The 27,374-nt window shown below is 41.4% G+C and overlaps 1 protein-coding gene across 5 annotated transcripts in view; it reads left to right on the forward strand.

Annotated features, from left to right (window-relative positions):
• The window catches only part of LOC135293567 (septin-10-like), an 82,040-nt gene that overhangs the window by 7,281 nt on the left and 47,385 nt on the right, over window positions 1–27,374 (forward strand). For 3 of the 5 annotated variants that reach the window (XM_064407887.1, XM_064407889.1, XM_064407888.1), the window contains one exon: window positions 666–4,344. In XM_064407887.1, the coding sequence (XP_064263957.1) occupies window positions 726–3,563 (2,838 nt within the window). In that variant the 5' untranslated portion in view covers window positions 666–725 and the 3' untranslated portion in view covers window positions 3,564–4,344. Of the gene's footprint in view, window positions 1–665; window positions 4,345–8,771; window positions 8,872–27,374 lie in introns of those variants that run through there. The other 2 variants (XM_064407893.1, XM_064407897.1) reach the window with 1 other exon arrangement.

Genomic DNA, 27,374 nt, shown 5'->3' on the forward strand with positions numbered 1-27,374 from the left:
AAATAATGGAACAGGAAAAGTCCTTTTCATAATAGATGAAGTTTTTATGATCAGTACTAATTTTTTTCATGTAATTAGTGAAAGAAAGCCAGTATTTAACAGTTGAAAACAGCCGAGGCTTTAGACTGCTGTTTTCTTGAATTTTATTTTAGTCTTTGTCAAAAACTGATTTGTTTTGAAATTTATTGGTGAAGATGCATTTTTAAATGGCCGTATCTCAGTGGCAGTGTTCCAAGTACTTTCCAAAGTACTTTTTGTTTTCAGTTTACATGTGTAGGATAAATAATACTATGCCAATAAAAGCACATCAAATATGGGAAGACAATGGAGAAAACAAGTCACATTTATCAAATGAAATTCAAACTTTGCTCTTCATCACCTGTTTTTTTTAATAATTTGCTTCCAGGTTTTTACATAGGTAGGAATGCCTATTGTTAAATATAAGCTTTATTTTTTCAAGTTTTACTGATGCAAAATGACTTTCAGGAGTTGATGACACTTATGTTTGGATTTGTCTATGAAGTAGTTGGTAGCTGTGCAAAATTTGTGCTTTCTAAAAAGGCAGTGGGGGTGTGCAGGAAAAAGCCCATGTGGTTATTTAGGAGTGACAGAGTTGAAAATTAACATGGACAGATAACTATACACATCTTTTTCCTTTATTGTAGGAACTGAAAATTCCCCTTTAAAAGGTGCAGTTCTGTGGAAACTGTTACTGCCTATAGAAAATGGACATGTTGCAGATACTACGTAAAACCACAGAGCGCTTGGAATGTGACTACTGCAGCTTCAGGGGAACTGACTATGAAAACATACAAATTCATATGGGTACCGTTCACCCAGAGTATTGTGATGAAATGGATGCTGCTGGTTTGGGTAAACTTATATTTTATCAAAAAAGTGCAAAACTGTTTCACTGCCATAAATGTTTCTTTACCAGCAAGATGTATTGCAACGTGTATTATCACATCAAAGCACAGCATGCAGCGCCTGAGAAGTGGAACGAAGAGAAGAAAGAGCAACAGGCAGAAGGAGATTCAGATTCATCCAAGAAAAGTGTCACATTGGAGCCACAGAAACCTACCCTTTCCCCCGAGTCACGCAAACCTGCCCTTTCTCCTGAACTCCCCAAATCTGAACCTGTTGTTTCCCCCAAGCTTCAAAAATCTTCTGTGTCTCCAGAGCCCCAGAAGTCTGCTCAGGTGACTTCTCCAGAGCCTGAGAAGTCAGTCCAGACTGTGTCCCCAGATCCAGAAAAGTCAGCCCAGGCCACATCTCCCGATCCAGAGAAGTTATCCTCGTCTGTGTCTCCTGACCCACAGAAGCCATCCCCTGCTGTGTCTCCTGACCCACAGAAGCCATCCCCTGTTGTGTCTCCTGACCCACAGAAGCCATCTCCTGCTGTGTCCCCCGACCCACAGAAGCCAGCCCCAGCCGTGTCGCCAGAGCCCCGTCGGCACTCCCCAGCAACGTCTCCAGAGCCCCGTCGGCATTCCCCCGCCATATCGCCGGAGCCCCGGCGCCATTCTCCTGCTGTGTCTCCAGAACCCCGCAGATACTCCCCAGCTGTGTCACCAGAGCCAAAGAAACCTCCTCCAGCAGTGTCCCCTGAACCACGGAGGTATGCCCCAGCTGGGTCTCCTGAGCCACGGAGGCATCCCTCTCAAATGCGTAGGCCCGCTTCTGCTTCTTCTCCTGAAAGCCGCAGGCCTGCTTCTGCGGTTTCGCCGGAGTCATGGAGACCTGGTCCAACTGTTTCCCCTGAGCCCTGGAGGTCTTCACCTCACGAAGTGCAGAAGTCTTCCACAGTTTCTCCCTGGGCTTCAAAGCCTGCCATGTCAATGTCCGTAGAATCCCGGAGGTCTGCCCCTGAGTCCCGAAGGCCTGGTTCGGTTGTGTTGCCAGAACCTAGGAGGCTTGTTTCTGATTCCTGTAAGTCTACGTCCTTTTCTGAATCCCAGAAATCTACACTTGTTTCTTCTGAGCCCTGGAAACCCATCTCATCTGTTTACCCTGAAGGCTGGAAACCTGTTCTGTCCCCTGACACATGGAAGCATTCTCCCCCTGTTTCTCCTGAGCTTCGAAAGTCCAGTCACACTGTGTCCTCTGACTCTTGGAAGCCTTCTTTCTTTCCTGAGGTCCGTAAGCCTGGTGTTTCAGTATCTCCTGAATCTTGGAAACTCTCTGAGTCACGAAAATCTATGTATTTTTCTGAAACTCAGAAATCCACCTCTGCTGCTTCATCTGAGGTTCAGAAACGGGCTCATTTCCCTGAACCCCGGAAAAGAGTGTTGTTCCCAGAGACTCGTAAATCTCATCCTACTGCTTCTACTGATGTCCAGAAACGTGCTGTCTTTTCTGAGCCTCAGAATCAGACGTCTACTTCTGCTGTTTCTCCTGAAGGTCAAAAACAAGCTCTGTGTTCTGAAGCCCAAAAACCCGCTCTTGTTTCTTCTGAAGTCCAGAAGCACGCCCTGTTTTCTGAAGCCCAAAAACTCACTTCCATTTCCTCTGAAGTTCAGGAGTCTACTTCTTTTCTAGAGTCTCAGAAATCCACATCTCCTGAAGTTCAGAAACATGGCCTCTTTACTGAGTCCCAGAAACCTACTCCTGTTTCTCCTGAGAGACTCAAGCAAGCTGTTTTCACAGACTGCCAGAAATCTGCTGTTTGCCCTGATGTTCAAAAGCATGCTGTATTTTCTGAGATGCAGAAGCCTGCTGCTGCTCTATCCTCTGATGTCCAGAGACATGCTGAAACTACTGTACCTTCTGAAATCCAGAAGAGCATCCTGTTTTCCGAGCCTCACAAGTCTGCTTCGGGCTTTTTCTCTGAGCCCCAAACACCTAGTGAGTCTGGTGAGAGTGACTTTCTCTCTCACAGTTTAGATGATCAGAAACCACTGGATGATTTATTCTCACAGGATGAACAATCAATATTAGCCAAAGAATCACCTGAACGCATGTTATATTCATGCCCAAAAAAGAAGCCCAAGAAGGAAAACCAGGAGAACTCAGATTCTGAACTAAATAGCAGTGAGTGTGGAAAACCAGTGGTGGACTCAATGGAAATGAAGGAACAAGAATTCAACAGTGACCAAGAGCAGTATGATATGGAGTCATCTGATTACAGTAAAGAGAGCAAAATGGATGCAACTACTCCTACGCAGCCACAGTGTGTGCTTCAGTTTACTGAAGAGAAAGAGGCTTTCATCTCTGAGGAAGAAATAGCAAAATACATGAAGCGTGGCAAGGGAAAGTATTACTGCAAAATTTGTTGCTGTCGTGCAATGAAAAAAGGTGCTGTCTTGCACCATTTAGTTAACAAGCATAATGTTCAAAGCCCATACAAATGTAAAATATGTGGCAAAGCTTTTCTCTTGGAGTCTCTTCTTAAAAATCATGTTGCTGCTCATGGTCAAAGTCTGTTGAAGTGTCCCCGTTGTAATTTTGAATCAAATTTTCCCCGAGGCTTTAAGAAACATTTAACCCATTGCCAAAGCCGTCATAGTGATGATACACCTAAAAAACACTTGGACAGCCTTGAACCACTTGAAGAACAAATTTAATCTGTTTTTTTTTCCTTGTGCTAGAAAAGCTGAATTTATGAAGTGTTCAGAAGTGTTACTGTATGTTAACCGAGTAGTTTAGCTGATCTGACAAGTCAGAAGATGCATGGTTTATTGTACTATGTTTAACTTGTCTTATAGCTGTATTACTGAAAAGATTTACTTTTTAAAGTAATTTTAAATGCGTGTTCATGTCTTTGTATTACCCATCAGTAGAGTCATATTTTATTTTTCAGATGTACTATGTTTTTGAAACCAAAATGGATACAAATTAGTTTTGTAAAGATTTGTAAAACATATAGGCAATTAAGGACTGGAGTGGCAAGCAATCTGTATTTTCCTGTGAAGACAACTTCTTTTTTCACATTTGTTAAATGTTGTATTTTTAAAAATGTTTTTATCAAGTTCTCAAATCAAAATTCTCGCTAAATTGAATGTGAATGAGCAAGAATATGAGGAACTACCAATATTCCTGGAAGAATTCTGCCCTGAGGTTGTAATTGAGTGTATAGACATTTGCTGGAAATTTATTGCACTCAGTTCTCTGACTTGTCTCAGATTTAGAAGCATCAAGGTACTTATTTTGTGATTCTGTATTTTGGCCATGTTTTAATAATTTACTAATATACATTAAATTGATAGATTAACATCAGACTATGTATAGCTCAACACTTTCTCTTGATGATCCAGATGTTTGTAATGTCAGACAACCCCTAAATTTCCTGTATTTGGTGAAATGTTATGCTTTAATGTTTTAACAATAAAAGGAAACCCAATCTGGTGTTGGCCACAATTTTTTTTAAGTCAAGAGCAAAACCTTTGTGCTCAACGTAGTATCTTTTAACTATCTTTGGCAACAAGAGATGCAAAATTACCTAGGAGGTCTGCTTTGAAAGCTTCAACTTCACAGTCATCAGCCTCAGTCATCACTAAGCAAGGTTAGTCTAAATTTCCCATCTGTTTCAGAAGAACATGTCAGATGTAAATGAAAAACAAGGAAAAAAAGGAAAACAAGAATTTATGCACTGTTATTTAGGATGCTGGCCTTTGTGTTATTTGTATATTATTTGTTAAAAACATGTAAGTACTTTATAATTCAGAAGGAATGTAGATTTTTCATGGAGGCAGCACAAGGAAGAAGGAATTCCTCCCCAGGTCAATTATGCCTAGACAAGCTGTTTAAAATATGGTTTAGGATATGAAGGTGTTAGTTAAATTAATAATAAAAAAGTCCAAGTGTCATCTCCAACCAAAGAGCTTCAGATTGGTTTGATGAAAGGTTGTATTTTTATCTTTACTGTTTTTCAATAGGATTTCTGTAAGGAAGGGTAAAGATACTTAAAGCTCTGCGCTGAGGTGACTTCTTAGTGCTGTTTGTTAAGTGAAAGATTTGCCTTCCTGCCATGTTTATATGAATAATTCAAATGCATTGTGTGACTTACTATGTACGTGCTGTGGCTGCAGTTCAGTGTAGAAAGAGTGGTGTTAACTAAAAGCCAGTAAAAGTGACTCGTTCAGGACAGCACAGAAGCATACAGTCACTCTTTACTTCCCAGGTGTTAGAAAATATTATTTCTTGCAATGGCAAATATTTAATAATGAAAGTCAGCATAGTGAAATGATTTCCTGACTTTGCAGCATGTCTTCATTACACTTGGGTGTCATACTCACAATGTTCGACTTTCAGGTTCTCTAACTTTTTAAAGGCTGTTACATTAATAGATCATATATGACTGAGAAAATGCTTCTATATGAACTTTTAGGCAGTTCTTTTCTATCATCCCTATCCTTGGAAAGGAACCTCTTCTGTGTTCTCTTGGAAGGACGGTGGTTTCAATCCTTTTTGTGAAGAATGCTCAAGGGAAAGTAAAAAGGGAAACAATAAAGAAACATCAGAGGATGTTGTTACAGAAGGATGTTAGCTGTGGCCATATGTGCAATACAAATTTACCTTCATCTTTTTATGGCAAAAAGTGGTTGGTTGTATGGAATGCTCAGTCATGTTTTTAAAGTGCATTTTCACCAGCTTTCAGTCAATCAAATTAAAAGTAGACTGCAGAGAACTTGGAGGTGTTTGTCAGAAAAGGCCATTTTTGTCTCAGGTTACAACTTCATTTCATTTGATATTTGGGAAGAGATTCTTGTAAGAATTACTAGTTTCAGTGATATTTTATCTCCGCATAGCTAAGAATGTCTAAGTAGCTCTCTTGGTATATCAGTATGTTGCTTATCTCTAGATCAGAGAAATCATACGGAATGTAACCATTAGAATATGAACACATATAACAGTATTGGTACTGTTACATTAATGAGTAAATTAATAGTGTAAAAACACCCCTGAAGACCATTTAGGAGTCAGTGTTTTAAAATAAGAAGTCTATGTTTCACAACTCTCTATTTTAAGAAAGATTCTATAAAAGAAGTATTAAATTTTAGTATTAAAATTTAGTAGAAGTCAAGTCAAAGGAATTCTTGCTAATTTGTATTGTCTGGCATACTTGACCAGGTATTTCTTCTGAGCTGTACAATCAAAAGAGTAGGCTTTCTTTCTTTCTTTGGGCAGAAGGGACAGTGAGTTCATATGAGCTTAAAGTAACTCTAAAACTGCACCTTGAATCACAGACATGCTGGCTGAGTTACTTATCAGTGATGTCATGACAACTCAGTTGCATTATTTCCTCACATCTGCCTCTTATCTGTCAGTTGTCTGCAGGGTTGGTGGTTTTTTTCACTGCCTCTCTACCTTTTTACTCTGTCTTTCTGAGTGCTCAGGCAAGATTTTTCTTATACCTTGTGAAAGTGTGCCCAAGCCACAAGTGCTAACCCCCAGCAAAATGGATAAACTGCGTTTGTGTGGTTAATGTTTCACTAGCTGAGCTGAGCCCTGGTGTTGTAGTTGAGACTTGCTGTTCTGTGGAAGCTGCAGGGTAGCCCTCATTGTACCTAGACACTCCATGACTGCAGCAGAGGTTTGTGCAGGTATTGAAACCAGATGTTCTCATTCCCTGTCTCAAATGCTTATACTAATATTGACTCATCAAAGTGTACAACCTTCTGAAATCCAAAACCTCAAACTCCAAAGTTTAAGTGAAACTCAGTGGAAAAGCAGGCATTTATTCCCAGAGGCTTCCTCCAGTGCTGCAAGAGAAAAAATTAAAAACAGTTGTTCTGGTCTTTGTACACTCAGCGTTTAGTTTTATTCCTTTTTCTTCCTTCATGCACAGCCTTAAAACTTGAAACACATTGAGGAAAAACAGCTTTTAAATACCTCCCAAATCTGCTGCATTTTAAAAGTAAAAATAAAAATAAATTCTTTAAACCCAATGGGGAAAATTAAATGCTTGCATTAAGAAAAAAGTACCTAACATAGGTATATGCCATCCTGACTTTGTGGAAGACAAAATTTTATCAGTTACAGCATCCATGCTGTGTACTTCTGGTTAGCAGTAGTCAGATGTTCACAGACACAAGAGGGTGAAGTTTCTGGCAGCTTCTCACAGAAGACCTTCCCTCCCCATAGTCCCCTGCTACCCAAGCCTGGCCACTAAAAGCCAATACTTACTGCTATGTTAGTGGGAAGAACTTGAGCAAAGCAGGACTGTAACCAAGTGGGGTGGGTTGGTGGCTGCAGGCACACAGAAGTCTGATGTATCCAGTGTCACCTTTGTCTTTTCTTCACTAGCAAGGTCTCCCACGCCTCTCTGATTAGTCAAAGGGTGGAAGAAGTGGAAGAACTACTGATAGAGAGGGTTGAGTCAGGAGTGACTCAAGAGAACTCAACTCATGCACATCCGTGGCACCCTAGGGATGGTGTCCAGGGTGCTGTGAGAATTGGCTGACACCCATGGCTATTGTATATTACCTTTGATGGAGGTTGGGAAAAGTTCTCTGTCATTGGAAAAGAACAAATGCTTCACCCATGTTTAAAAAAGTACAGAAAAATGGTCCAGATTTCCCTGCTGGCAAATATTAAATTTCTATTATTCTGATAAAAATTATGAAAACATATTAAAGGTGAATACTTTGGTTATCACTCGCTTTCTATAAATGTCAATACTTATGCAGATTCTAAGGACTGAATCTTTCTGAAAATTAAAGGAAAGCAGGAGGATGTGCATTGAAGAAATCTTAAAGCTACTTCTGTTTTCCCTGTTCTGCAGTTTCCAAATATGTAACATTATAAGGACTCATCAATGCAGTTGCTGCAGACCTGAATTGGCTCAGTGATACCCCGTGCTGTTTTATTTTGGAGGAGAGCTGGTAATGACCAAATGAAGAGCTTGGAGAAAATCAGCTCTGCAGTTGAAATGATGTCTCAGCATGTCATTAACACATATTGGTAGAGCAACCTCACAGATGGGACAGAAGCTTTTTACATGAGGACCATATGTGCACTAAAGAGATAATGTAATGACCTTTCTGTGGTGGCTTTGGCTTTAGGGGTTACTGCTGTCAGCTGCCTGACTCCTTTTGTCTGTGCTGTTCCTTAGCCCCTTTTGGTTGAACTGTTCACCTGTGTGATTTCTAAAGCAGAAATTAGTCTCTAAAAATGTCTTGACTATAATTTTTTTTTTCCAAAATGAGAATGACTTCTGACTACATTTATGGTTAAATGAAGTATCCCACTATGGTGCAAGTGGGATGTTAACATCCAAAATGGGCAAAAAAGTCATCTGGGGGTGAATGATAGGTAATAATTACATATTTCTTAGCAAAAGAGCATGCACATAGTAGGGAAAATTTCTTCACCAAAAGGAGTGTCAAGAGTAGGCAGCCCAGGGAGTCACCATACTGGAGGTGTGTGAAAGAGATGTAGATGTGACACCTGGGGATATGCTTTAGTGGTGGAGCTTGCAGTGCTGCATTAACAGTTGAACTTTGTGAACTAAGAGACCTTTCCAACCTAAAGAGTTCTATAATTCTGTGATTCTACATGTAGCCTATGTGGACCAAAATATTCCTATTTGAATGAGTCTTTCACTACATATGTCACTTCAGGTTCCTTCTGTGCCCTGCCACTGAGTACTCTGGGACTTGTATCAACTGAGCCACAAACCTCCCTGTTAAATGAAATGCTTTCTACTTACTGTGAGGCAAATCAATGTGTATTAGAATGTTAAATGGTTTTCTTGAAGTATTTTGCTGCATAAATCAATTACTTATGTGGGAATTATACCAAATGAACTGTTAAATATTGTTTTCCTCTAGTTTCCAGATGCTGTTCTGCTCTGTACCCAACCTACTGTCCATTAAGACTCTTCCTCTGTACTGTGAAACGAGTGTTTCTGTTTCAAAGTCAGCATTAAAAGTAAGTGACAGTATGGAATATTAATTTTGCCTAAAAAATTAATTTCTGTGGCTACAGACAGGTCGGAGTTGACACAAACAAACCCTTAAGCAAACTAAATGTTCCTGATATGCATATGAGAGAAATACACATTGGACAGAAAGGGGCATGTGTGTGCAAATACAGCATGGCTTTTACTAGTATCACTTACATATAAGAGATTGTTTTTTTACAGCTTTCTCTCATATCTAGCTTCCTGAAGATTTCACAACTAAAATGATTTTCAGAGCTGGAAACTGAACAGACTTTATCCCCCTTTGGACTGTGCTGATCTCCAGGGTGTTCACAGTGACTACAGGAGTGCAAAGTGTCAGAAAATATTAACATGGAAATTCTCACTAATGTGTTGCAAGATTTGGTGTACATTTTAATCTATACAGGAGGAATTATGGCTTCTCATTGCATTGTAATATATGGACTTCTATAATTAATTTTCAACTGATTCAGTGTGGATGCTGTCATATTTTAAATGATCCTATGCTATGACATTGCTGTTTGTGCATTGCTAGATCCTGTCATTATTTTTTTAGTCTCCCTGTTATCTGATTATTTTAATTTGCCTTGGAATCATCAACACATTCCTTGATTAGACAGTACCTCTGTTGTAGCTGCAAAGACATCATCAGCCTGAGGATCGAGTCTATCAGCCATTTTTTATTTTTTGGTCCCTTGCCCAGAGAAGTTGGAGATGCCCCATCCCTGGAAGTGTTCAGGGCCAGCTGCTCTAGTGGAAGGTGTCCCTGCCCACGGCAGAAGGGTTGTAACTGGAGGGTTTTTAAGGCCCCTTCCAACCCAAACCATTCAGTGATGGTGGATTCTGTGCTTCATCAGGAGCACAGAAGTTTCATTGTTCTCTGCCTCCCGGAGCCCAGATTCGGTAAAGTTGTCATTAGAGGGAGCTCCAGAGCAATTTATGAGCAGATCAGCTTTAAACATACTAAGTACACACACATTCATACTAATGCTAATGCTAATGCTAATGCTAATACGAATAAGAATAAGAATAAGAATAAGAATAAGAATAAGAATAAGAATAAGAATAAGAATAAGAATAAGAATAAGAATAAGAATAAGAATAAGAATAAGAATAAGAATAAGAATAAGAATAAGAATAATACACCAACGATTGGTTCAGAAATGGCTCTGGGCGTCTGTCCTTGTTCTGGTGAATTAATTTTGGCCCTCCTATGACTGATTTCCTCACCACTATCCCGAGTCTTTTGTTTTAAAGCATTTGTTTGTTTTCTTTGACACCCCTCCCTGCTGTGCAGTATTCCCACTCCCTCAGCACATGCATTATTTACAAAGGTGCTCAAAGCATTTATGTAATCACCAAAAAATTACCTCTCTTTTGTTCTTTAGGCCACTACTCCTCTCATCTCGGTAAGAAAAAGCTCTAAGGGAGTTTCAGAGGAGTTCTGCCCTTCCCACGGAGGTGTTGGGGTGCTGGGCTGTGCTGGAGCCCCCAGTGCCAGCCTGCTGAGCTGAGGACCCGTGCTGGGCATAAGCTCTGTAAGTGCAAAGAGGATTTCAGTGTAGTCCACAGCAGCTGGTGCTCACAGAGACACAGCCTGTGCCTGACAAGGGCATTTAAAGATCTCAGACCTATTGACTGCCAGAAGATGAGGGGATGAAGCAGGGCCAGGAGCACTCCCCTCAAGTCTTGCTCACAGCAGTTGCAGCTCCCAGCTTTTGTGGAAGAGCCCAGCAGAGTTTCTCACCAAGGTTTGCACTGAGAAGGACACACAGAAATCACACAGTGACTCAGAATCACACAGAAATTCACTGGAGACAACTAGTGAAATGGAAAAGAGAAGAAATCTGAGAAACCACATTTAGATCCAGTTTAAACTCTCCCAGGTTTGAGCAGAGAGAGGGCAGTCTCCAAGTAAGAAATCTGAACATATGAATCCAGGTGTAGCTGGTGATGTCACGGGAAGTTTGCCTGCAAGGCAGTGGTGGCACTGGCTGTGTTTAGTGTGTTTCCACTTCCAGCACTGACAGCACTTATTTGTTATTGATTCACAGCAAGACAGTGACTGTCTTGCTGTCACCTTGTTGGTGACATATTTATTTATTTTTTATATCTTACTAAATTAGATATAACGGGGAAGTTATTTACTGTGCAGGTGGCAAGGCACTGCAACTGCCCAGAAAATCTGTGAATGCACCATCCCTGGATTTGTTCCAGGCCAGGTTGGATGGATCTTTGAGCAACCTGGTCTAATGGAAGGTGTCTGTGGCAGGGGGCATGAGATCATTTTTGAGGTCCTTTCCAAACCCTTCTATGATTCTCTGTTACATCCATGCTTTGAGACATTGCCTTCAGATGCAGCCTGCCCATCTGCAGTCATATTTCCCCTTGAAATCCTAGGGAAATTTGCCTGAGTGCACAACTAGTCTTACAGAGGCAAAAGCAGTTCACAGATATAAAATAAAAACAAGCCCTGAAATGTCTGTCCTTCATCATTTTGCATTGACTTGCTGTGGTCTGGGCCATCTCCAGCATTTTTTCTTCTCTGCTCTCATTACTCTGGGCAATAATGAAACTGAATAAGTGAAATGACGAACTTGGCCTTGACATGGTCAAAATGTTGTTGAAATGGGGAAAAATACAAACATACTGCCTTGGCCATGGGAACCTTCCTGCTTCATTTATAGTAAAAAAATACCAGAAATCCTTATTTCATAGACAATTTCAGACTTCTCTGGCACACATCCACACTTAGGTGTTGCAAAAAGCATCAGAGAGCATCAGAGACAAAAAGTCAGAAGACTTTCATAATTTGATCTTTCCATCCTGTCAGTGAGAATTTTTTTTAACCTTCTACTAAAGCAACAGAAGTAAAGCTGTAGGGATGTCTTAATAGTATTGCAATGATCACCAGGAATGGTCACATCACTTGGAAGCAAATGGCCCTTTTGAGTAATGGTGTCCCGCTGCAAGATGAACTGACAAAATAAGATAAATTATCTTAGGCAGGATTGTTGGCATAGCCTTGATTGTGGTTTTGGAGCAGCAAGGAAAGATACCTATGTGTTTACAACAGAATCAGAGCTATTTATCTAAACTGGTTTGTGTCGGCACATTTATGTGCGAACAGCTGAAGTGAAGATTCCAGTTTTGCTGATAAATTACAGAAAATTAACCCACCGCCCCTGGCTTGTGCAGCATAGTTCACATTGCTTTGCAGCAGCTGCAGGATGGGCTTTTTACATTTTGTGTAAACAAACAGATATGATCCCAGCACAGGGCAGGGCTCCTGCCAGGCTCTGGCTCAGCAGCTCTGCAGCCCCCTGGCCAGGAGAAAGCAGGCACTGGAGCCTTTGATGGCTGTTGGCCTGGGCTGTGTCCTATCCAGATTTCTTAAAACAGGCTATTTCAATGTTTGGTTATGAACTCATTGCTGATTAGATGGAAGTGGGTTTGTTTAATTAGAAAAAGAAAAAAAGAAAACAAAGGCCAACAAATTGAGTTAAAACGATGTGGTTTACGGCAGAAAATGCCAAAGTTAATTATGGTTACCATCTGTTTCATCAAAACCTTTATTTGCTTTGGATACCTTTATTTTCAGGTCAGGGATGGTTTTAATATCTTTCTCAAATTTATTCCAGTGACGAGGCACTTTAAAATTAAATTATCTTATTCTCCATAACCCTGAGCAGAGTGGTGATGTCTGCAGTGACCTTATGGTGCTATTTCTTGTAAAGAAAATATTGCTGTGGCTTTAATCACTACAAGCTTAGCCCTGCAAGCAGAAAGCTTGCATGGCTTTTTCCAGGGATTTATTAAAGGAGATATCTGTGTTTCTGTGGGAGGCATATTACAAACATGAATGGCATTCTTTTCCCTATTATCTCCTTTCCACTACCTGACTGTGACTTAATTTCTGATAAATCAATTCTCAAAAAAACCATGAAGAATTTACCTCTCCTCATGGTACTTCTGCACACACCTCGTTGCTAAGAGCTCTGTCACAATATATGAGTCAGCTACCTTGAGAGTCTTGCAATACACTTGTAAGGCAGAGTCTGGGGGAGCAGAGTGACTGGACATCGCATGAGCTTCTCCCCCGTGAACGTGATTGCAACACGAGGCCATTTATAGCAGGCTCCTGCTGTACTGCTGGGCTGCCTGCAGCCCCTAGGGAATGCTAGCATGTACAACACTTCTTGACTGGTTTCCAGGAGGCTTGTGAGGTATTTGAAATCAATGGTATGTATTACTATCAGCAAATAGAAGAGGCCAGACTATTGCTTAGGTGATAGAAGAAAGGTGGCAGTGAAGCTGGCATCAGAAAAATTACAAAGTACAATAACTTCTTTTAACAGCACATCTGTCTTATTATATACATATTCCCCAAAATATTGATTTCTCTGGCAAAGGTATCACTGACCAAACATTTGTCATTTCTAAAGCTGAAAGGAAGACATGGACTCATGTATATGGAATCCTATGAATTCAAGGAAAATTCAATGGAGATTTGATCTGCTTCTAGAAGGAAAATTCTTTACCCTGCTTCTTTCAAAGAGAAACAAAAACATCCTTTATTATTCTTAGTGAGAGGACTGTGCTGCTGCTACCATTCTACACAGTGAAATGATTCCTTGAAAATCTTGCTCCTCTTACGTCTTAGATAAATACTAACCCAATGGGAGTGATAGAGAATTAGGCAATAAGATTAGAAAGAGAGATTGTGCCTGAATCAGTCCATTAGGATTAACCAGGCTTTGTTCCATGGCAACTTAGCTAAGAATAATCATGACTGCAAATAGTTCTGTTCCAGTTTCTTGGGTGGAGTGCAGAGTAAAATTGCTGGTCTCCAAATGCAATTGTTAATGTGTTTGGCGGTTCTTAAATGTCACTGTGCCTGTACTTCAGCAATTCAGTTAGAATTGGTTTTGCCATCACATGTGATGCATAAGGAATTCAAACCCCTGCAGGCAAGCTGAGTTCACAAGGTCCTTGTATTTTCAGATTGTTTCTGGTGGGACACGATTTCTGGCATTAACAGTTGAGGCTGACAGCATTGACTCTGCCAAGAGTCACTGGCTGTACACGAGGTATGAAAGGAGTATGTGAGAGATGTGGGCTGGGGCAGTCAGGCTGGCACATTGCTGGGTCCTGATGATAAACCAGTTCTCAAGAATGTGGATCTCAAGTGGAGGAAGAATTCAAAACACCTCTGTTCATCCATGCTGCAGGACGCACACAGCCAAGCCCTGTTGTGGGAGCAGCCGAGCTGAACCCAAGGAAAGGCAGTGTCACCTGTGAGCAGTTTGACTACATTGATTGTGTCCAGGAACAATCTTGAGAATTTTTAAAGAATTGTAAGTCTTGAATTGCTTTATATTACTTGCTTTTATTTTTCTACTGTATAGTCCCCTACCTCACATTGCAACATATTTTTATTTTAAAAACATCAGCCTGTCTCTTTCGTGCTTGGAAACTATGGTGCTTTCTTAATACACCAATTTAAATTGGCATGAATCATTTCTACATATTTGATTATGGTGTCACAATCATTTAAACAAAGATGATGAGAGTGAATTTAATCACTTCATTGCAGGCAACACCAAACTTATTCAGGGTTCAGGTAGCATTAATTTGTGTACTCAAAACCACTGCAAGATACTCTGGTAGGAAAAAAAACCCACCATATTTATTGGCTTATGGCTTAATGTGTGTTTCCAAACAGTCACTTATTTCTCCTAAAACCAGCCAAGGCCCTAGAAGAAGGTGTGTTCAGGGACATCCCTGCTTCGCAAGTAACTCTCTCCAAGGGTGCTCACTGGGGTAAATCTGTGCCTTTGGGGCACTCTCCAGCCTCTCCTGCCCACAACCATTACCAGGTCTGTCAATCCAAGAGTCTCAGCTCTTCTGGGCACCCTGCAGCCTGTCTATGGTGAGGCTGGCTGCTGCCAAGAGCAGATGACATCTCGTTTAGTTTTAATTGTTGGGCCTGAGCCTGCTGCCCATGTTCCTCCAGCAGCTGGTGGCATGTGTGGGTACCACCAGGGACTGGCTCAGGGGCTCTTGTGACAGCCTTGGGGATGGAGGAGCTGCCTCCCGCCACAGACTCTACCTCTCCTCCCCTGGCTGCAGACAGGACACAGGTGTCCAGCCAAGACCAGACCCAAATGTGTAAGAAAGGAAGGGAGATGACTGACAGTCAAGTCATTCAAACACAAATTCACTGAAAGAAAACACTGTTTATTCCTCTTAAGGGAGGTGAAGAGCAGAGATGGGATGAAGAGAGTGGAGCCCATGCATACATTTCCCCATTAACTGACGGCTTTAGTTTGGCTGCTCTCATTCTTGAGTTCAAGGTCACCCTTTATTATGGGTGTTTCGGCCAGGTAGTGTTGACTGTTTCCTTTACACACATACACAAATGCACACACCCTCCACCTGGCTTCTTTAGTAGATCAGCACCTTTCAGCTCTGGGTCTCCTCTTTTGTCTTAGCTCTAGGTCTGGGTTCTCTCCATCCAGACACTCACCAGGGCATTCCCCATCTTACTGCTGTTTTGCAATGGGCTTACAGTGTTTGCTGAATCCCACCTTGCCTTGCCATCATTGTCTTTCCCAATTTTTCCCCCCTCCGATTGCCTGCTTCTCATTTAGTTCCTTACAAAAGAGTGAATAACGGCAAACTCATAAAAATTACAGCATCTTTACAGCATAATGTTCATCTCTGTTACATTTAAGACATGGTGCTCAAACTCTTCATGATACAGTTTCATTGAAGATAGTTCTGGAGTCTGCTTACTTTTAAAATAGACACAAAAAATGTACATATGATTTGTGCTTGTGCTTATGTACAGCCCTGTGTGCCTTTGGGAGAAAACACCTGCAAATCTTGTGGAGACACGACAGATAGACTTTATGGGGTAGATAATTTGGAAACTCATGTGCAAGATTGCAGAATGCCCATCCCACTGAGGGCAGACTTCAGACTAGAGGGGATTATCCATGCAATGCATTGGGCACAGGCATAGTTTACAACAAAGGGCCCATCCCATCTGAGCCATGTCATGGGCAGTGTGGTTTGCTGAAAGAGTTGTGCGTGTATGGTCACGCTACTGAGATTCCCATCTGCCATCCAGTTTTCTTGTCCTGGTAGAAGCCTTGTTGTGTGCCACACTTTTGCCATGAGGAGGAGTAGGCATTGCTTACCAGCTGTGTTTTACCACTTGCTGCCCCTACTCTGTGTCCTTGGGTATATACACCTCCTAGGTTGTCTGCCAAATCACTCAGCTGAGGCTGAAATACTCTTCAAGATACTGGGTTAGGAAATATTTATGCAGGAACAATAAACAAGGATATGTGGCCTCTGTGTTGTCCTTTGGCTTGGAGCTAAAATTAAGTCTGTCAGCAGGAGAGGGGAGCAGATGCTCTGCAGGCCAGTGCTGGTGCACAGGCTCCAGGGCCAGCTGAACCATGAGAGGGCTGTGCCTCCAGCACACAGCCCTGGGCACTCACACAGCACCGGGGTAAAACTGCAGTGGGTGTGACAAAGCACCCTCCGTGCCCTTCATCTGCCCTGAGCAGGAGCTAGGACAGTCCTTTGCCAATTACCAAGTGCATTTTTTGATCTTCAATTCTATTTAAAAAGAGAAAAAATAGAGAAAAATACCCTCCCTTCCCTGAATTACAATAATTAATTCAATACTTTGTGCTTTTTTGCCAAGTTTATAAAGAACACCTCCTTTTTAACGCTTTGCAGGAAAATGCTGATCTGTTTTCCAGAGCTGATTTAATCTGTATATATTATTGTTTAATATCCTGTGAATATTTGTCTAAATTCTAATAAAGCAGCCAGAATGCACCACCATGGGAATTATATCAAAATCCTCCAGAGGAAAGTAGTATTCATCCCAAGGGATGTGTCATAGGTCAAACAAAAGCTGTCATACCTCCTCCTTATTTTGAAAGCACCCATCCTTTCAACTTTTATTTGCAACCAATATAAAAAAAACCCTTTTTGTCAGCAATTTGTCTTTTTATTTATATGCTGGTGTGCTAACTAATTATTACAATTCCACACAGTGCTAATCTTGCCATAATGGTATTTCTGGTACGACAACTTTCATCTGCTGACTAAACAAGCACAGTCTTGCCTTTTCTCAGCATGGCCATGAGTCAAAAACAAGTCACTGGGAATTGAGGATCTTAGGGCTCGCCTGCACATGGTTTTTCCATGAGTGCAATTAGACAAGTTCAAGTCAAAGCAATGCATCCCCCAAGCATGGGTGAAACTGCATTCCTGTTAAAGTCAGCACAGCTTATCTGAACCAATTCAGTGTAACAAGCAGTCCATGTTAGAATAACTGCTCTGGAGTACATGGACTGGCTGTCCTGCTCTGGCTGAGGCAGTATCACAACATCCACTACCCTGCCAGCACTCCCAGAACATTTTTTCCTAACAATATAAGTTTAACAATTTAGAAAGAGTTCTTAGGACAAGAAATTGGACATCATGCCATTCACCAAAAGCATGAGATTTTTCCCTCTGCCTCCTTCAGATCTGGGAATTAAGAGCCTTGACTCTGAGGCTACAATTGGTTATAGGGAGCAACAGAATCCAGGGAACTTTTGTTAATCTCACACCAAATGACTGGGTGCAGGAAACACACCCTTTGCCACTTACCTCAGGACAGCAAACATTCTTCTGACACAGAAGGTCATGCAAGGGGCTCACCATGCAGAAACCTCACCACAGGACCAGACTGAGGGTAGTTGTCCTTTACCCCATGATGTATTGTGCATGACACATCTTCTGTATCATGGGAGTTTTCTTTGTTCCTTTTTTCTTTTTTTCTTTCCTTTCTTTTTTTAAAGTCTGACTACCATGTGCTGATAGTGCAGGTACACAATGTGTTTGCTTTGGCAGTGAAAGCAGCTGAATAATTTCCCACTTCTTCCCCCAGCCCAGCTGTTCACCCTGTTCCTCTTCGTTATGCTGACTGTTTGCAGATGGGTAGGACAAGCCAGGACAGAGAAACAACAATGTTAAAAAGTAACTTTTACAAAAAATCCCCACATTCACAGTTGCAAGGAGGACACTGATGTGTGATTGGGACAGGAATGTACTGCAGAGGACAACTTTAAAATACATTATTAAAAAAGTGTTTCATGCAGTCTGCAAAACAAGTAAGAAACAGCTTGTGTTAGGGACAAGGATGTTAAAGGTACAAAACGTGAAAAACAAGTGTTGAAATAAATAGACTAAACAACTAAGATGACATTTGGAATTACACAAGTGTGTTGTCATCTAATGTGAGCATCACGTGTACTTCTTCAATCTGTCTAATCTAATATAAACACAGAGCAGCAGGTAGATCTAAAAAAAGCCTTTTTAAAAACACCACAGATACCCATCTTGCCTTGGGGAGATGATAAGGAACACAGCAAACCAGGTATGACAGCACCTGGAGGCGTCATTTAGTGTGGGGTTAGAAGGCATTCACATTCCACTGAGGAGGAGAGGAGAGGAGAGGAGAGGAGAGGAGAGGAGAGGAGAGGAGAGGAGAGGAGAGGAGAGGAGAGGAGAGGAGAGGAGAGGAGAGGAGAGGAGAGGGGAGGGGAGGGGAGGGGAGGGGAGGGGAGGGGAGGGGAGGGGAGGGGAGGGGAGGGGAGGGGAGGGGAGGAGAGGAGAGGAGAGGAGAGGAGAGGAGAGGAGAGGAGAGGAGAGGAGAGGAGAGGAGAGGGGAGGAGAGGGGAGGAGAGGGGAGGGGAGGGGAGGGGAGGGGAGGGGAGGAGAGGAGAGGAGAGGAGAGGAGAGGAGAGGAGAGGAGAGGAGAGGAGAGGAGAGGAGAGGGACCATGCAAGTTCAGCATAAAAAAAAGAGATAGCCTTAAAGCTTCTTTTTACAATGCTAATTTTACTGGAGCAAATGGAATGTTTTTATTGCCACTGACATATTCAAAAGCAAATTTTCCTTCAAAATGTTTTTTTGTCTTATAGCAAGCTCTTATGATTAAAAAATCCCACCTGTTTCCACACACACAGCATTAAGACAAAAGACTCCCTGCATGAATTCTGATTTGTAGGTGTAACTTTGATTCAAACTGAATCTCTTTTGGGACACTCCTTTGTCTGAAGTTTTGTAGAACTTCAGACTCACTGATTACACAATTTTTCCTTGACTGTAGTTGATGAACCTACATTGGTTTGTCCTTCCACCCTAAAGTGTTACTGGCAAGTACAGTGAGGTGTCAAGATTTGATGTGTTTTGCAGTGAGGATAGGAACGAAGCTGGCGTTTGATTTTAATGGTGATTTTCTGGGCCCTGGTTTGCTCACAGATGACCTTGCTCAAGGAAGAGGAGAGAGAACTTCAGGTTCTGCAGATGATAAAACTTCCTTTTGAGAGTAGAAACAACACTGCCTGATATGTGACCCTTCAATGTCTTTTCACTGTGATTGTAAATTAAGCTAACAGATACTTGTTAAAACTTCTGCCATATTTTAAGTGCTGTTTGGATGTAATCAGTAACAATGAATACCGTTGTTCAACAGTAACAACTTCCACAATGTCTCATTCTAAACAGGAGAGGATTTAACATGCATTTTTACCTGGTGCTAAGAAAAGATTTCTGAGCAAGATTAGCCAAGGAGACGGTGTTTGCATTTGGATTACTTTTCTGCCTTAAGTTTGAATTCTGCTATAATAACACTGTCTTTCCAAAAAAAACTTTTCAGTCTAATTTTTCCAGACAATGCTGGAAATCCTATTAAATCACCAGTGCTCATATTTCATAGGTTTGTGAGTGAAATTTTGAAGGAGTTTCTGAGATATTTTGGATATGCACAGTCAGAAATCGGAAAACTGTCCCTTCATTCTTTGGTTTTGATGCAGAACCACTCCCACGTTAGTGATGCAGTGTTTGCTCCTGTCCATGGTGCCCTGGCAGGAACACCTGCACCAGCTCTTTCCTTCCCTTGCTGCTCTTCCCTTCACTGCCACACTGTCAGATCCTCTCCCACCTGCAGAGCTGGGCTTTTAGTACCCAACATGCTGCTCCCTTAAAATGTTCTCACTTCAATCTGTCTTGGCAACTTTTGTCTGGGGCCCGGAGGGAAATACTGTAAAACCCAACAAAGAGCAGATTTCAGCTGTTGACCTCAGCAGTTCTTGCAGCTACATCATTTCCCTGATGCTTGTGATCTGGTAGGCAGAGAGGACGCAAGCTGGCTGGCTTTTGGCCAGGGAGCTGGCTGCTCTGCACATTTCTGCAATCACTCCAGTCCATTGCCACAAGCACCACAGGGAGTTGTAAAAAAAAACCCCAAAGATGTGTTACAGATGCCTCAGTCTTTGCAACTGTATATGAAAGAGAAGCCAACAGCCTGCTGCTGCTTTGGGGACTTACAGTACTGGGGTATGAACAAGACCATTTCCTTGTATTCATTTCTGCACAGGCATTGTTGAAAACAGTGCTAAAACAACACTTTTTTTCTTGAAATTGAGATCAAGCCCATATTCCTGGGAGTGCCCCATTCTTCCCCCATCAAACAGGTTGGCACTCACGTGAACTGGTGGTCATAGAGAGTGAAAATTTGGGTAGAATGAGATATCAGCTTACCCAGGCAGGAGATGTGCTCCCCTGGCCATATGAATGATGGGTGTTTTTGTGGATCCTGTTCTCCTCTTGTATGTTTACCCACACAACAAACAATGTATTTACTCATATTTCAACCACATATATGCTGACAACTTTCTTTTGTGTTGTATTTTCCCAGTAGATTTTAGATAGATATTTACATTTAATTCCAGCTTTTGTAACTTTGCAACTTTTTGTAATAGTAATTGTAACATAATTAGCTAATTACTAAATAGCTAATCTTTGGGTGCTTTTTGTTCTGTTTTGGGGTTTTTTTGTGCTGTTGTTTGTTTTGGTTTTTTTTTTTGTACATGCTGTACATGAGGCTGACACTTCCTAAGGATGTAACTTAAAACTACCAGAGCAAATGGTACTTAGACCCTTTGAAGATTTTATCACCACTTCCTAGTCCAATATTTTGGATCCTGGGCCAAAATCAGAGTTTGCTTGGATATTTTTTTTTGAGCATTGTTCAGTATAACCTGGTGGAAAGAGTTCATTCTCAAATTCCTTCTGGGAATGAATGTATAGAAGAGAAAGGCTTCTTCTTTTTATAAAAAAAACCAGAGCGATAAAGCACTGGAATTGTCTGCCTGGAGAGGTGGTGGAGGTGGTGGAGTTACCATCCCTGGATGTGTTTAAAAAAAAGATTGGATGTGGCACTCAGTGCCATGGTTTGCTTGAGGTGTTAGGGCATGGGTTGGACTTGATCTTGAAGGTCTCTTCCAACCTTGTGATTCTGTGATTCCTAGTCTCAGCTCCTCTGTCTGGCCCCAGAACAGTCAAGAGAGTAGAGAAACTGCATTTAAAGAGAAGGGCCTATGCAATTCTAAACTTGACCATGTTTACAGAAAATAAATGTTAAAGCTGTTACTTTGTCTTTACTGAACATATGCAGCTCATTTTTTCCTGACATTTGTAACCTGGAAACAGGAAAAAGTACATTTCATGCCAACTGATATTTTTTCCTCACAAAGATGGTGATATCGCAACCTTTACATAATTTTCTCTGTGAAAAACCCCACTTTGGTGTTATTCTGCAGTGCCTCATCTCCCTCAGCTGACATGGAAAGAAACAAACTTCCCCCTACCCAAAGCCCTTGATTAAATCAAACTGAAGTCAGAAAATGGAAAATTTCAGACCATATGTTCAAAGTTATAAACAATTGAAACTAAAGTATTTTTCTAGCCAGGACTATCAACCATATCTACAGTGATTAGTTCTACTTATGTTTCTTTAAACCGTGTTCCTTTTTATCCCTATACAAATACATCTGTGATCTAGAGCTCCAAATACCCTGGAAAAGGCAAAACAAACAAACACAAAAATCCTCTTCCTGAGAAGATGAACAGAAAGAAAATATAATTCAAGTCAGAAACAAAGATACTGTTCACAGAAAAAAAAAAAAAAAGACAAAAAAATAATAGCCATAGCTGCATCTGCTTAGAGAAATGGCTTACACTCAGATGGCGTGTGGGTTTGTTGCCACCCTTGGCAGCAAATTACTTTCATCCCCCATCCATAGCTCTTTGACATGACCATCCATGGCTTTATCATGGTTTCAGATGAGTTAACAGCACACAGTCTCCAAACTTTCCCAAGGGGAAAAAAATGTTGTATTTTTAATCTCTTGCGTTTTTTACATTTTTGACATGTTTGTGGCTATTGCTGCATAGCAGGTAACCTGCAGAGGAGTATGGACACTTAAATGCTTCTGTGACTACCTACTCAGCAGCTTCACCCTCAGCAGTCAGCAAACCTCAAAACCCATTTCTATTTGAGCAAATCTGCCAGGGTGAGGATGATTCCCTAATTAGCCACATCCTCTGTGTTTCACCATTAGATAACACAAGGAAATGCGTTCACGGCTTGCTGCTTCATCGAGCTGCTCTAGTGATTCATTCCACATCGACTGGCACCGGGAGAGCAGAAAAGCCCAGGCTGACAGTGGGGATGTGAAGGACAGCACCATTCCTGTGTGACTTCAGACAGTGTCTCTCCCTTTGTTTTGTCACAAATGAAAGTTTTCCCTGTGCTGCCCCAAGGCTCTTGCTCTCCATTTACCTCCCAGAGTAGGAGATATTTTTGGTTGGGTCAGTTGAAAATGTGTGTGTCAAAATGCGTTTTTCTTGAATGTGTGTTTCTTGTAGGGGTATCAGCTGGACACCAGTGTCTCTCTGGAGCAGTAAAATACTCAGTTCCCATGAAATCCTGCTCCTGAAGATAGGACACCTCTTGATGACATTCTTGTAGTCACAGGACTATTTGCCTACAAGAAGAAATGGGGCATGATGCCCTGCTCTGAGCACTGCACACACAACACGATTGATCATCCTGTGTGAGATCCCCCATTCATCTGTGGCTGTCTGAGCACTGGTGCATCCTCCCAGCACAGGGCCTGGACTCCTTCTGTGGCCAGGGAACAACAGCCACGTGTGTGCATCTCCAGCAGGTATTTAATCTGTCTTGTTTCAGACACTCACAACTGTGCAGGAAACCTAAGCAACCATTTTTGGCTCAAGCTCTTAGAATGCTGTACCTCAGAAACAAGCATGCAGCCCTCTGTCTGCAGTAATAGACATCTCTGCATTTTCACTTGATTCCATCTGTCCAGCACCAGTCCTTGTGACCCACATCTAACCTGCCTGTGCTTATGATTGAATACTCTGTGTATGTGTAGTCCCAGGCTCTGTCATCAGACTGTTGAGAAATATGATGGGTGCAGGATTTACTACTGTACAGCCTGGTGCTCTGAGTTATTTCAGGGCCTCAGAGTTATTTTTGAAGGCTGCACTGTATTTTATATTACATCTGCAACACTGTTACTTACAGCTACAGAAAGTCATTTGCTTCTATTGCAAAGAATAGCCTCTTCAGGTGTCTTCACTGGGCCTGTCATGCCTGCAAACACATTCCCTAAAGAGGTGAAACAACACTCAAATACACCATGAAGCTGATGACTACTCTCCCAGGAGTTATGCCAGTCTTAAGTATTAGACTCAGTTCATGGAAAAGTGCTGGAGTTTCCCTCAGGAGCAGTCTGTTTGGTTCAGTGAAGGTTAGCATTCATCCCAGCAGGAAATGCAGTTTTATGGCTTAGCCCTGGTAGCAGCACACCCTTTAGTTAAGTCCTTATTGACATGGCTCAAGTGAACCTTGTCAGTGTTGTGGCCAGATGGCAAGGCCTTATGCTGACCTGCATCAAGGGAAACACTGTGCTTTGATCTCCAGCCTGGGCAGCCCAGGCTCCTCCCAAGCTTCTCCCCCCCAGTCTCTCTATCTACCACTGAGCAGGCTGACCAGCTGGGCATTTGGATTCTCAGTCCTGCTTTGTCTGTCCCCATTCACCTTGCTGAGGTTTCCTTTCCCTCCAAAGGATGTCTTCTCTAGTGCATTAGCATTGCAGCACAATCTGCTCCAGAAACCTGCCTCAAGATGTCTGATATCTGTCAAGTAAACAAAATATTTAATGCTATTCTAAGTGCTTTGATATTAATCATGTGTACAATGAAGGGAAGGTGTGTTTTGGTTGTAATTCTTGTCCCACCAAAAAAAAAAAAAGAGTGCTTGTTCTACCATTAATGACCTGCTAAACATTTTCCTGAAGCATCTATTGTACTCATTTAGACTCTGCTGAGGACACAGACAAGGATGAGAAACTAAGATGTGGCTAAAAGGAAAACATATCCTTAGGAAGACACCACCAACCATTCTTGCCATCAAATAGGAAATGATCTCTTACTTCTCATCAAAGATCTCCAACTGCACTGAAAGTGGGTTCTTTATGTTATGACATACCACAGAATATTGTACTGCAGCATTAATTACTGCATATACTCATTATAATACTCCAGGACTGTAGAATTTTATGTTTTTTTACCAAAAGTACATGCTGAGTATTTTCATTTTGAAAGTTTCTTTCCCCAGTTTTAGAGAGGAAAGCTTCCTTATAAATTGTTAGTCAATTAAAAGTTGCAAAATTTTAATTATTTGTTGCCTTAAGGATCACAAAGTGGAAAATGACAAGCATTATTTCTAGATAGCTATATTTGAACTAAAAGAAGAGCATTGTTAAAAAAGTAACAACCAAAGAAACAAACCAAATCTCATTTTTAAGAGGTGTTTTTGGGGGTCTGATTCAATTCAATGTATTCTGCACTCTTTGAGGCCATGAGACTGAAAGTCCTTCCTGTTTGTCTGTGGGCTCATGGTGACAAGGCTGACAGTTGGGTTTCAATTTTTTGTAAGTGGAAGTGAGAGGAGGTAAAGGAAGAACTTGAGTCTCTGTCCTGCAACCATGCTCAAAGTAAAATGCCCTGGTGTTTCTGCATATGAAGCCCTTGTCAGTGTTGGAATCTCTAAAATATGCACACATATCAAAGAATGAAAGAGGTATTTTCTCATTGTGTCTGGTCAGTAATATTAATATAGATTATTATTTTGGTAGCTTTGAAATGTTGTCAAAATTCCTCACCTTACATTAGCTTCTCAAGCAGGGCATTTTTCTGGTGCCAAAGTAGTCTGACATGCCAGCCTGACTTTTAAGAAGACAATGTCCTTAGTATTAGTTGTATTTCTCTTGGGATGCCCTTTTTTTTTCTTTACTTATGAATAAGATAAGGCTGTTAAATAATGTTCGTTTTCAAACTTTCCATTCTTAGGAAAGGAGGGGCCTTTTTCCTCTTTAAGGCTGTTTGCTCTACTTCTACTTCTGAGCATTACTCATTTCCAGTACACTGGCAGGTAGCATAGACAGCAGGGTTTAACAACAGATTTTTTATACCTGAGTCACAGGATGTACTATGGAAAGAATATAATGTTATTTAGAAGGAATTACTGTCTCCAATGTAGGGCATACATAATGTAAAAATTAGCAAAATAAAAAAGTGGTGATGTCTCACCATTTTCTTCCCAAAGAAAATGTGGTCAAACCAAAACATGGCCAGCCAAAAAGATAGGTAAAATCAGCATTCTGCAGTCTGTGATCACTCCATGAAACATAAGAATTTGATCCAGTAAAAGATTGCAGAATGGTATTCGTAAACAATTACGCAGTCACTCACTGATATGACTGAAGAACAACAAAAAGAAGTAGTGGTGAGAGCACCTTCAGACTTTGGCCCTTTTTTGTGGTTGTAAATGCAAATCTCTGTGACACTGCTGTAAAAATGGTTTCATCCTTCTTTGACAAAAAGTGTTGAGAAGACTGGAATTGATACCTCTCAGTTTCTATGATTTTCTCCTATGCAAAGGGTAACTTACAGAGCATTTCACAAAGGCAGTTGTGTCTCTTCTGCACTCCTCAGCAATTGATTACTCTCTTGTTTTATACTGCAATCAAACTGTAAGATCTGGAGTGATGACCATCTCCTCCTTTTCTCTGGACCCCTGAGCCCAACAGTATCAGGCTCATGATAAGGATATTGAGGAGTCAAAGCAAAAGTATTAAAAAAATTTGATAATAATTAAAATAGTGAAGAGTTAAACAACATAATAATAAGTACCTGTATTTAGCATATTATGTGTATTTTAAAACAATTAGTAATGGAAAAGATCACCATAAGAATAATAATTGTTACTATTTTTGTCTTGTGTAGATTTTTTAATCTAAGACTCTCTGAACGTGCTAATTAAAGACTTTGCACATATCCAAGTACAAGTAATTCCCATCTGGAAGGGATGGGATGTGAGAGTGAAGCAATTTAATGCCAATAATATCCTCATCTGACATTATCACTGCAGATCTGGGGCTGAGTTTCCATTTTTAATTAGTTAGCAATCTTAGTGTGACATAGATGAATTAAGTACATCCTCATCTACTGTTTGGTACATGGGCCAGCAGTCATCAGATTATGGATATTTGCAATGGGCAGGTACCAGCAAATCTCTGACCTCTGAAGTGACTCAGTTATTGGGCAGAAAAATTTGAGTGCCAGTCTGCAGCTATAAAACTGGGACACAGCTTCAGACCAAAAGGTGGCAACTTCCTTTTCATTTTACCACTCACTGTGTGTGGTAAAAGAATTCCTCCCATTTCTTACTGATGGCATTAAGAATTCTGCATTTCCTTTGTGGGATAACAACCACCTCTTTTCCGCAGTAAACAGCCAGGGTGTCAGTATCAACCACAGACTTTTTCCTTGGAGCCAGGCAGCCACAGCCCCAGAAGACAGTCTGCTCAGTAGAAAGCAGCAAGCTTTTAAACTTTCACCATACCCTTATTTATTAAAACTTCTGCAGGTGGTTACATGACTTTTCACTTTGCTCTGTGCCCACAGGGAGGGATAAAGGCAATCACTTTCTCCCCTAGCTGTCCTGTTTGACACCAGGGTGAGTGATTCCCATCTCTGTTTCAGAGGTCAGCTACTCATTTGCAAAACTTGCAGGGTCCAACTCTCCTTGCTTTTCACAACTAACAAATCCCCAGCATTTCTTGGAGCAGCTCTGAGTCAGGTTTGGGTAGGTGCCACAAACCCGTCACAAGGAGCCAGGCAGCCAAGTAGGCAAAAGGCACCTCAGTCACATTTAGCTGTATCCTTCAGTAGCTGTTTCAGTTGTAATTCTTCTTTTGTTCAGCCTGCAGCAGATGGTGAATCAGAGCACATTTGGGCAGGTGGAAAATCTTCCAGCAGCAATGTCTGGAGCTCTGAACTTGGCTCCTTGCTTGTCCTCCCCCCTGCCTGGCTGTGCTGGCCCAGGGTGCTGTGTCTGCTCAGATGGCTCCAGACAGAGAAGAGGGCTAGGGAGGAAAAGTGGCAGATGGCAGCTGAAGCTGGATCAAAGCAGGAGGCCTCACCTCCATACAACAAGCGCTGATAGGAGCTGTTTTTGTTTTTCCAGCTGTGTTTTGGGTGG

The sequence above is a fragment of the Passer domesticus genome, chromosome 2 (genome assembly GCF_036417665.1).
Source record: "Passer domesticus isolate bPasDom1 chromosome 2, bPasDom1.hap1, whole genome shotgun sequence".
Lineage (NCBI taxonomy): Eukaryota > Metazoa > Chordata > Aves > Passeriformes > Passeridae > Passer > Passer domesticus.